This window comes from Hemiscyllium ocellatum, assembly GCF_020745735.1.
Source record: "Hemiscyllium ocellatum isolate sHemOce1 chromosome Y unlocalized genomic scaffold, sHemOce1.pat.X.cur. SUPER_Y_unloc_1, whole genome shotgun sequence".
Taxonomy (NCBI): domain Eukaryota; kingdom Metazoa; phylum Chordata; class Chondrichthyes; order Orectolobiformes; family Hemiscylliidae; genus Hemiscyllium; species Hemiscyllium ocellatum.
The window spans coordinates 447,635-459,115 of NW_026867600.1; the positions used below are offsets into that span (position 1 = coordinate 447,635).

An 11,481-nucleotide genomic window follows, 5' to 3' on the forward strand; every position below is an offset into this window, starting at 1 on the left:
GGCGCAACAACGTGGGCCGAAGGGCCTGTTCTGCGCTGGAATGTTTTATGTTCTATGAGGGGGATCAGTCCTTTTCAGTTGGACGGATGGTGTGTCAGGGGACAGGAATTCTGGGTGGAATGGAGGCTGATGCCATGGGACCGTGGTATCTTAGCTCAACAAGTGGTGGTGAGAGGGAGAGGATTAAATTCGGGGGAGGAGATTTTCAGTGGCACTGGACCGGAGGGGGTGGGTGAGCGGGTTTGAGGTTTTATATGGAGGAGGGCGGTCAGATCTCAGTGAATGGCGGAGCAGACGCGATGGGCCGAATGGCCTACATTTACTCCTCGGTCTCGATGGTCCTATGGTAAATGGCGAGGGCTGTATTCTGTGAATGGGTGTGGGGAGGCGAGGAGGGGTGTTCTGTCTTACTGGTGAGGTAGAGGAATGGAATGTATTGTGTAAATGGGTGTGTGAATGTGTGTGTTGGGGTGAACGAGAGAGGGATCTGTTGTGCGAATGGGTGTGTGTGTGTGTGTGTGTGTGTGTGTGTGTGTGTGTGTTGGAGAGGCACGTTCTCCCCACTGCCCATCTCCCGTGTCAACGTGGGGTTTCTTCCCACAATCCAAATAGGTGCAGGTTAGGGTGGGATTGGCCGTGCTAAATTGTCCCCGTAGTGCCCGGGGATGTGCAGGTTAGGGTGGGATTGGCCGTGCTATATTGTCCCGTAGTGCCCAGGGATGTGCAGGTTAGGGTGGAATTGGCCGTGCTGAATTGTCCCCGTAGTGCCCAGGGATGTATAGGTTAGGGTGGGATTGGCCGTGCTAAATTGTCCCCATAGTGCCCAGGGATGTGCAGGTTAGGGTGGGATTGGCCGTGCTAAATTGTCCCCGTAGTGCCCAGGGATGTGCAGGTTAGGGTGGGATTGGCCGTGGTAAATTGTCCCTGTAGTGCCCAGGGATGTGCAGGTTAGGGTGGGATTGGCCGTGCTAAATTGTCCCCGTAGTGCCCAGGGATGTACAGGTTAGGGTGGGATTGGCCGTGCTAAATTGTCCCGTAGTGCCCAGGGATGTGCAGGTTAGGGTGGGATTGGCCGTGCTAAATTGTCCCGTAGTGCCCAGGGATGTACAGGTTAGGGTGGGATTGACCATGCTAAATTGTCCCCGTAGTGCCCAGGGATGTGCAGGTTAGGGTGGGATTGACCAATGGGTAATGCAGAGAAAAGGGTGGGGACTTTCTCTGAGCGGGATAATTTTCCGAGGTTGGGTGTGGACTCGATGGGCCGAATGGCCTGCTTCCAGCCGGTCGGGATTCTCCGATCATGTGAATGGGTGAAATGCGAAAGGGGAGAGCGATCCAGAGACAGGGAAAAGCAGACGCCGGAATCCGGTAGGGACCGGCAGGAGGCTGGGCAATCACGGAGCCAATGGGGCTGAAAAGTCACCCTTTCGTGTATTGACCCTTCCTCGGGACTAGCCGAAGACGGAGTCCTGAGGGGGAAGGGCTGACCAGCCCAGGGAAGGGGAGCTGTTCCCTCAATTGGAGGTGAGTTGGGGGAGTGGAGGGGGAGGAAGGAGGGATCGCTTTGGTGGCAGTGGGTGAGGGAATTTGGAGTTGGAGTGAACTCTTTGCTGGTTGGAGGTGGGGCGCTTCCTCTCGTGGGGGTGGGGAGTGAGGGGGGAGTTGAGGGTGGGTCTTCATTCCTTCGCCCCAGTCTCCTCTTCCATGTGCCAGCCACCACCAGTCGGCGCTGGGCCGCTGGCCGGTGTCGATGCCTTGCCCCAGTTGCCCTCCCTCTTGCATTTCATCCGCCGGTTCTGAAACCAGACCTTGACCTGGCGATCGGTCAGGGACAGGGCGGCGGCTATCTCAAGTCTGCGCCGATGGGTCAGGTAGCGGCTAGAGTGGAATTCTTTCTCCAGTTCCAGGGTCTGGTGCCGGGAGTAAACCTGGCGACAACTGCGCGTTACTGTCCCGTAGCCACATCCTGGCGAGATTGAGGGAGGGGGTGTGGGGGGACAAAGAGAGAGAGAGAGAGAGAGAGGGAGAGAGAGAGGGAGGCAAAGGAGGAGAGACAGAGAGAAAGGAGAGAGATACAGAGAGAGAGAGAGAGAAGGTGGGGGGAAGGAGAGAGAGAAAGAGGGACAAGATGGAGGGACAGAGAAAGGAGAGAGAGAGAGAGAGAGAGAGAAGGTTGGAGGAAGGAGAGAGAGAAAGAGGGAGAAGGTGGAGGGACAGAGAAAGGAGAGAGAGAGAGAGAGAGAGAAGGTTGGAGGAAGGAGAGAGAGAAAGAGGGAGAAGGTGGAGGGACAGAGAAAGGAGAGAGAGAGAGAGAGAGAGAAGGTTGGAGGAAGGAGAGAGAGAAAGAGGGAGAAGGTGGAGGGACAGAGAAAGGAGAGAGAGAGAGAGAAGGTTGGAGGAAGGAGAGAGAGAAAGAGGGAGAAGGCGGAGGGACAGAGAAAGGAGAGAGAGAGAGAGAGAGAGAAGGTTGGAGGAAGGAGAGAGAGAAAGAGGGAGAAGGTGGAGGGACAGAGAAAGGAGAGAGACAGAGAGAGAGAGAAGGTTGGGGGAAGGAGAGAGAGAGAGAAAGAGGGAGAAGGTGGAGGGACAGAGAAAGGAGAGAGAGAGAGAGAGAGAAGGTTGGAGGAAGGAGAGAGAGAAAGAGGGAGAAGGTGGAGGGACAGAGAAAGGAGAGAGAGAAGGTTGGGGGAAGGAGAGAGAGAGTGAAAGAGGGAGAAGGTGGAGGGACAGAGAAAGGAGAGAGAGAGAGAGAGAGAAGGTTGGAGGAAGGAGAGAGAGAAAGAGGGAGAAGGTGGAGGGACAGAGAAAGGAGAGAGAGAGAGAGAGAAGGTTTGGGGGAAGGAGAGAGAGAAAGAGGGAGAAGGTGGAGGGACAGAGAAAGGAGAGAGAGACAGAGAGAGAGAAGATTGGGGGAAGGAGAGAGAGAAAGAGGGAGAAGGTGGAGGGACAGAGAAAGGAGAGAGAGAGAGAGAGAGAGACAGAGGAGAGAGAGAGAAGGTGGTGGTGGGGAGGTGGAGAGAGAGGAGGAGAGACAGAGAAAGGAGAGAGACAGAAGCAGAGAGGGAGAAGGTGGGGATGGGATTGGGAGAGAGAAAAGGTGAGTGAGAGGTGAGGGAGATAGAGAGAAAGGGAGAGAGAAAGAGAGAGAAAGAGAAAGAGAAAGAGAGAAGGTGGGAAAAAGAGGGAGAGAGAGCGGCAGAGAGAAACGGGAGGAGGGGAGAAATAGAGAAAGAGAGAAAGAAGGAGGGACAGAGGGACGGAGGGAAGGAGGAGAGAGTGGAGAGACAGAGAAAGAGGAAGAGAGAGGCAGAGAGAAAGAGGGAGGGGAGGGAGAGGGACAGAGAGAGAAGTAGAGAGAAAAAGATAGAGAGAGAGAAGGGAGACAGAGAAAAAGAGAGGGAGGAAGTGAGAGAGAGAGACAAAAAGAGGGAGAAAGGGAGAGAGAACAAGAAAGCAAGAGTTAGAGAGAGTGTGAGCGGGAGAGAGAGGCAGAGATAAGGGAGAAGAAAGGGAGAGAGAAAGAGGGATGAAGTGAGAGAGAGAAAGGGAGGGAAGAGAGAGAATGGAAGACAGAGAAAGAGAAAGCAGGAGAGAAATAATGAAGGGAGAAAGAGGAAAAAAGAGAAAGGAAGAGAGAGCGAGAGAGAGAGAAAGAAAGAGGGAGGGACAGAAAGAGAGTGGGAGATATAAAGAGAGGGAAACAAATATTTAATTCACATTTAGGCCAGTTTTAATTCTTCATGATATTAATGTGAATCAAGTAAACAGCTTTTATCTATTGAGTCAGACTGTTAGAGGCGTACAGCACGGAAACAGACCCTTCGGCCCGACCCATCCGTGCTGACCCAGATATCCCTAACCTAATCCAGTCCCCATTCCCCAGCACTTGGCCCTATCTCCCTCTAAACCCTTCCTGTTCCTGTCCCCCATCCACCTTTTAAATGTTGTCATTGTACCAGCCCCCACCCCTTCCTCTGGCAGCCCCTCCCACACACGCACCACCTCCTCGGGTCCCTTCCCTCCTCTCACCTTAAACCTACCCCCCTCTAGATCTGGACTTCCCCACCCCAGGGGGAAAAGACCTTGTCTATTTACCCCCCCACCCTCGTGATGTTATAAACCTCTATAAGGTCACCCCTCAGCCTCCGACGCTCCAGGGAAAACAGCCCCAGCCTGTCCAGCCTCTCCCTGTAGCTCAAACCCTCCAACCCTGGCAACATCCTTGTAAATCTTTTCTGAACCCATCAAGTTTCAAAGATGAAAGACAGAGGGTGGTGGTGGAGGGTTGTTTTTCAGACTGGAGGCCTGTGACCAGTGGAGTGCCACGAGGATCGGTGCTGGGTCCACTGCTTTTCATCATTTATATAAATGATTTGGATGCGAGCATAAGAGGGACACTTGGTAAGTTTGCAGTTAACACCAAAATTGTCGGTGTAGTGGACAGCGAAGAGGGTTACCTCAGATTACAACAGGATCTGGACCAGATGGGCCAATGGGCTGAGAAGTGGCAGATGGAGTTTAATTCAGATAAATGCGAGGGGCTGCATTTTGGGAAAGCAAATCTTAGCAGGACTTATCCACTTAATGGTAAGGTCCTGGGGAGTGTTGCTGAACAAAGAGACCTTGGAGTGCAGGTTCATAGCTCCTTGAAAGTAGAGTCGCAGGTCGATAGGATAGTGAAGGAGGGGTTTGGTATGCTTTCCTTTATTGGTCAGAGTATTGAATACAGGAGTTGGGAGGTCATGTTGCAGCTGTACAGGACATTGGTTAGGGGCCCCTGTTGGAATATTGCGTGCAATTCTGGTCTCCTTCCTATCGGAAAGATGTTGTGAAACTTGAACGGGTTCAGAAAAGATTGACAAGGATGTTGGAGGGTTTGAGCTACAGGGAGAGGCTGAACATGCTGGGGCTGTTTTCCCTGGAGCGTCGGAGGCTGAGGGTGACCTTATAGAGGTTTACAAAATTATGAGGGGCATGGATAGGGTAAATAGGTAAAGTCTTTTCCCTGGGGTTGGGGAGTCCAGAACTAGAGGGCATAGGTTTAGGGTGAGAGGGGAAAGATATAAAAGAGACCTAAGGGGCAACTTTTTCACACAGAGAGTGGTACGTGTATGGAATGAGCTGCCAGAGGAAGTGGTGGAGGCTGGTACAATTACAACATTTAAGAGGCATTTGGATAGGTCTATGAATAGGAAGGGTTTGGAGGGATATGGGCCGGGTGCTGGCAGGTGGGACTAGATTGGGTTGGGATATCTGGGTCAGCCTGGACAGTTTGGACCGAAGGGTCTGTTTCTATGCTGTACATCTCTATGACTCTATGACATCCTTCTGATAGGAAGAGGACCAGAATTGAACACAACATTCCAAAACTGGCCCTGATCAACTTCCTGTACAGCCGCAATATGACCTCTCAACTCCTGCACTGAATGCTCTGACCAAGAAAGGAAGGATTAACCCAATTCAGTTACAATTTCTGTCCGTCACCATCTCCCTCTTCCTTTCCCTTATTCCCTCTCTTACTGAGACGTGGACACATTTGTTGTAGACAGCACAGAATGGGTGAGATGTTGATGGCGCAGATCGACCAGCAGGAATCTACATTGCTCTGTGTTCTTTCATTTTGCTGAGTAAATTATCAACACTTGTGGGGGACACTCACGTCTTGTGCAGATATGAGGTAGTTGGTGTTCTCGGCATAGTTTTGTCTGGGTTTAGTCATTTGGTGTAACTTGTTTCTCAGTCTCTTGTATTCTGATGCAATGCAGATCTGCAAGGATTTGTCTGTACATGTAGGTGGTTAGTTTCTGTGTTTTACCTGTGTTCATGTAGGAGTGTGTGAATATGTGTGTGTGTGAGAGAGAGAATCTCTGTGTGTGCATGGGTGTGAGACAGTGTGCATGGAAGAAGGGGTGTGTGTATGTGTGTGTGTGAGAGAGAGAGAGAAAGAGAAAGTGTGTGAGAGAGATATGAGGGAGTGTAAAAGAGTGTGTGTGTGTGTGAAAGAGATAGTGTGTGTCTCTGTGTGGGAGATAGAGAGAGCGAGAGAGATAGTGTGTGTGTGTCAGAGAGAGAGAGCGATGTTGCGTCCCTGTGTGAGATAGCTAGAGTAAGAGAGCGATGGTGTGTGTCTCTCTGTGTGAGATAGAGAGATAGTAAGGGTGAGATGGGGAGGCACAAATAGAGTTGAATGCTTCTGTATATGACAGAGAGAGTGAAAGTGAGAGTGACAGAGAGTATGTCTTGGTGAGACAGCGAGTGAGAGAGATAGTGTGTATCTCTGACTGAGATAGAGTGAGAGTGACAGTGAGTGTGAGATAGAGCAAGAGATAATGAATGTCTGTGAGATAGAGACTGAGAGATAGTGAGTGTTTCTATTTAAGACAGAGAGTATGTGTATCTCTGTATGAGATAGAGAGAGTGAGATAGAGTATGTATCTCTGCTTGTGATAGAGTGAAAGAAAGGGTGACAGAGTGAGTGTCTTTCTGTTTGTGTGTGAGAGAGGTAGTGAGTATATCGCTGTGTGATAGGGAGTCAGCGAAGGAAAGAGTGTGAGAGAGTGAGTGAGTGTGTCTGTATGAGATAGAGGGAGAATAAGATAGTGTATCTCTGTGTGTGATCGAGAGAGTGAAAGACATAGTGATAGAGTGAGTGTGTCTCTGTATGAGATAGAGGGAGAATAAGATAGTGTATCTGTGATTGAGAGAGTGAAAGACAGTGTGATAGAGTGAGTGTGTCTCTGTGTGAAATAGAAAGGGAGATAGTGAGTGTGTTTCTGTGTGAGATAGAGAGAGAGAGATAGTGGGCGTGTTTTGTGCAAGATAGTGAGAGAGTGAATTTCTGTGTGAGATAGACAGTGAGGTAGACAGAGAGAGTGAGGCAGAGAGTATGTTCTGTGTGAGATAGAGAGAGAGAGATGGTGGGTGTGTTTTGTGTGAGATAGAGAGAGGGATTGTGAATTTATGTGTGAGACAGAGAGAGAAATAGTGAGCGTGATTGTGTGAGATAGAGATCGTGAATTTCTGAGACAGAGTGAGAAATACTGAGTGTGTTTTTTTGTGTGAGAGAGCGCAAATTTCTGAAATAGATTGAGTGAGATAGACAGAGAGAGAGAGATAGTGAGAGTGTTTCTGTGTGAGACAGTGAGACATCGTCAATAGCTGTGTGAGATAGACAGAGAGAGGGTGAGAATGTTTTGTGTGAGATAGAGAGAGATTGTGAATTTCTGTTTGAGATAGAGTGAGAGAGAGAGATAGGGAGTGTGTTTCTGTGTGAGATAGAGAGAGCGTGAATTTTCCTGTGTGAGGTAAAAAAAAGAGTGGGTGCGTTTTTATGTTCGAGAAACATCTGAATTTCTGTATGAGACAGACAGTGAGAGAGTCAGAGAGTGTGTGTTTCTGTGTGAGATAGGGAAAGTGAGGTAGACAGAGAGTGAGTGAGTCAGTGAGTGTGTTTCTGAGTGAGATAGAGATCGTGAATTTCTGTGTGAGATAGGCAGAGCGAGGTAGACAGACAGAGAGAGAGAGAGAGAGAGATGGTGGGTGTGTTTCTGAGTGAGGTAGAGAGAGATCGTGAATTTTCCTGTGTGAGATAAAAAGAGTGGGTGCGTTTTTATGTTCGAGAAACATCTGAATTTCTGTATGAGACAGACAGTGAGAGAGTCAGAGAGTGTGTGTTTCTGTGTGAGATAGAAGGATGGCGAATTTCTGTCTGAGATAGGGAAAGTGAGGTAGACAGAGAGTGAGTGAGTCAGTGAGTGTGTTTCTGAGTGAGGTAGAGAGAGATCGTGAATTTCTGTGTGAGATAGGCAGAGCGAGGTAGACAGAGAGAGAGATGGTGGGTGTGTTTCTGTGTGAGATAGAGAGAGATCGTGAATTTCTGTATGAGACAGACAGTGAGAGAGTCAGAGAGTGTGTGTTTCTGTGTGAGATAGGGAAAGTGAGGTAGACAGAGAGTGAGTGAGTCAGTGAGTGTGTTTCTGAGTGAGATAGAGATCGTGAATTTTTGTGTGAGATAGGCAGAGCGAGGTAGACAGAGAGAGAGAGAGAGAGAGTGGGTGTGGTTCTGAGTGAAATAGACCGAGAGAAGTGAGAGTGTTTCTGTGTGAGACCGGGAGAGAGATATGAATTTCTGTGCGAGGTCGGCAGAGTGGGATAGACAGAGTGAGATAGTGGGTGTGTTTCTGTGTGTGTGAGAGAGGGAGAAGGTGAGTGTTTCGGTGTGAGATGGGGAGACAGATCGTGAATGTCTGTGTGAGATAGACAGAGTGAGAGTGAGACAGTGAGCATGCTTCTAAGATGGACAGAGAGAGATAGTGAGCGCGTTTCTGCGTGAAATGGAGAGAGAGAGAGAGAGATAGTGGGTGTGTTTTTGTGTGGGATAGACAGAATGTGAGAGTGTTGCTGTGTGAGATCGGGAGAGAGATCGTGAATTTCAGAGATAGGCTGAGTGAGATAGAGAGAGAGAGTGTAAGAGCGTGTGCGTGTGTGTTCCCGTGTGAGATAGACAGAGAGAGAGAGAGAGAGTGTGTGTATACGTGTGGGATAGAGAGAATGTGAGAGTGTTTCTGTGTGAGATCGGGAGAGAGATTGTGAATTTCTGTGTGAGATAGAGAGATAGTCAGACTGAGATAGACAGAGAGAGAGAGAGAGAATGTTTACTTGTGAGATAGAGAGATAGTCAGACTGAGATAGACAGAGAGAGAGAGAGTGTATACGTGTGAGATAGAGAGAGTGAGTGTGTTTCTGTGTGAGATAGACAGAGAGAGAGAGTGTGTTTACTTGTGAGATAGAGAGATAGTCAGACCGAGATAGACAGAGAGAGAGAGAGTGTATACGTGTGAGATAGAGAGAGTGAGTGTGTTTCTGTGTGAGATAGACAGAGAGAGAGAGAGTGTGTTTACTTGTGAGATAGAGAGATAGTCAGACTGAGATAGACAGAGAGTGTGTGGTGTGTGTGTTTCCGTGTGAGATAGAGATGATCAGATTGAGATAGACAGAGAGTGAGATAGTGAGTGTGTTTTTGTGTGAGATAGACAGAGAGAGAGAGAGAGAGAGAGTGTTTACCTGTGAGATAGAGAGAGTGAGACAGTGAGTGTGTTTCTGTGTGAGACAGAGAGAGTGAGAGAGAGAGTGTGTTTGCGTGTGAGATAGAGATAGATTGAGATAGATAGTGTGTGTTTCTGTGTGAGAGAGTGAGAGAGAGAGTGTGTTTAAGTGTGAGATAGAGAGATAGATTGAGATAGACAGTGTATTTCTGTGTGAGATAGAGAGTGAGAGAGTGTGTTTAAGTGTGAGATAGAGAGATAGATTGAGATAGACAGTGTGTGTTTCTGTGTGAGACAGAGCGTGAGAGAGTGTGTTTAAGTGTGAGATAGAGAGATAGATTGAGATAGACAGAGTGTGTTTCTGTGTGAGACAGAGAGAGTGAGAGAGAGAGAGTGTGTTTACGTGTGAGATAGAGATAGATTGAGAGACAGTGTGTGTTTCTGTGTGAGACAGAGAGAGTGAGAGAGAGTGTGTTTGCGTGTGAGATAGAGATAGATTGAGAGACAGTGTGTGTTTCTGTGTGAGACAGAGAGTGAGAGAGTGTGTTTAAGTGTGAGATAGAGAGATAGATTGAGATAGACAGAGTGTGTTTCTGTGTGAGACAGAGAGAGTGAGAGAGAGAGTGTGTTTGCGTGTGAGATAGAGAGATAGATTGAGATAGACAGAGTGTGTTTCTGTGTGAGACAGAGAGAGTGAGAGAGAGAGAGTGTGTTTACGTGTGAGATAGAGATAGATTGAGAGACAGTGTGTGTTTCTGTGTGAGACAGAGAGAGTGAGAGAGAGTGTGTTTGCGTGTGAGATAGAGATAGATTGAGAGACAGTGTGTGTTTCTGTGTGAGACAGAGAGTGAGAGAGTGTGTTTAAGTGTGAGATAGAGAGATAGATTGAGATAGACAGAGTGTGTTTCTGTGTGAGACAGAGAGAGTGAGAGAGAGTGTTTGCGTGTGAGATAGAGATAGATTGAGAGACAGTGTGTGTTTCTGTGTGAGACAGAGAGTGAGAGTGTGTTTAAGTGTGAGATAGAGAGATAGATTGAGATAGACAGTGTGTGTTTCTGTGTGAGACACACAGAGAGAGTGTTTAAGTGTGAGATAGAGAGATAGATTGAGATAGACAGAGTGTGTTTCTGTGTGAGACAGAGAGAGAGTGAGAGAGAGAGTGTGTTTACGTGTGAGATAGAGAGAGAGATAATGAGTGTTTCCGTGTGAGACAGAGACAGAGAGCTGGTGAATGTCTCTGAGAGAGGGAGAGAGGCAAGTGTCAGTCCCTCAGTGTCTCCCCCACAGTTCCACCCCCACCCCCTCCAGCTCACCTCCTCACCCAGTAGCCCCCACCCCACCCCCAGGAACTGTGCACTCACCGACCCGGGAGCTGCGTTTCCACATCCAGGGGTGTACCGGGTGGCTGACCCACCGGGACCCGGCTCCGGGGACCCCGTCCCTGCGGCCGTGCGGGGGATCCAGCCGGCCGCTCGGCCCGTCCTCCCGGCCCGCGGGCAAGTAGGCAGCAGGCCCGGCGACGGCAGGCAGCGGGAAGGCGGCTCCCCACTGCGCCGCGGCGGGATAGGCGGCCGGGCCGAAGGGCGCCGGGTCCGGGTCCGGCTCCGGGCGGGCGGCAGGGCGGCGCGGGAGAGACGGGGAGCTGGCGAAAGGGAGATTCATTTGGGCTGTTCCTCCCTCCCTCCCATCCAACTCTAGCCAACTCCACCCCAGCCAACCCAAGGCAGCTCCCTCCCCTACCCTCCCCTCCCCTCCCCTCCGGGCTGGTACGGGCGGAGGGTAACCTGCCCCCTGAGACAGTCGGTCCCCTCTCCTCAACCATCAGACCCCCTTCCGTCTGGTCCCCAGGAGCACAAACCCCCATTCCCCGCCTTGTCTCCCTCCCCCCCCCACCCTTCCTCCCCTCCTCTCCATCCCTCCTCGCCCCCAATTCACCCCTCGTAACCCCCTCCTCACACCCCCAATTCCCCCCTCACAACCTCCCTCCTCCTCACACCCCTCACCCCCAATTCCCCCCTCACCCACACCATTCCCCCTCACCCCCAATTCCCCCTCACAACCCCCTCCTCCTCATACCCCTCAGCCCCAATTCGCCCCTCACACCCCCATCCTCACACCCCTCACCCACACCATTCCCCCCTCACCCACATCATTCCCCCTCACCCCCAATTCCCCTACCCACCCCCTCCTCCTCATACCCCTACCCCCAATTCCCCCCACGCCCCTCCTCCTCATACCCCTCACCCCCAATTCCCCCTCACACCCCCCTCCTCACACCCCCAATTCCCCCCTCACAACCTCCCTCCTCCTCATACCCCTCACCCCCAATTCCCCCTCACACCCCCTCCTCCTCATACCCCTCACCCCCAATTCCCCCCTCACCCACACCATTCCCCACTCATCCCCAATTCCCCCCTCACAACCTCCCTCCTCCTCA

General features: G+C 50.5%; 1 protein-coding gene across 1 annotated transcript; it reads right to left on the reverse strand.

The window, feature by feature from the left end:
- Nucleotides 1-1,045: 1,045 nt before the first annotated feature.
- Nucleotides 1,046-10,706, reverse strand: LOC132808990 (homeobox protein Hox-C6-like). The gene is made up of 2 exons (XM_060822379.1): nt 10,406-10,706; nt 1,046-1,966 (listed from the first exon to the last, which is right to left on the reverse strand). Exons 1-2 carry the CDS (start codon nt 10,704-10,706, stop codon nt 1,677-1,679), a joined length of 591 nt encoding a protein of 196 aa, XP_060678362.1. The 3' UTR covers nt 1,046-1,676.
- Between the last annotated feature and the right edge of the window lie 775 nt (nt 10,707-11,481).

What these genes read in the sequence shown, in the direction of transcription:
- LOC132808990 (XM_060822379.1), bottom strand. Translation starts at nt 10,706, where the DNA reads ATGAATCTCCCTTTCGCCAGCTCCCCGTCTCTCCCGCGCCGCCCTGCC. An exon ending in GAAACGCAGCTCCCGGGTCG is followed by an intron (nt 1,967 to 10,405) that starts GTGAGTGCACAG and finishes CAATCTCGCCAG; the next exon opens with GATGTGGCTACGGGACAGTA.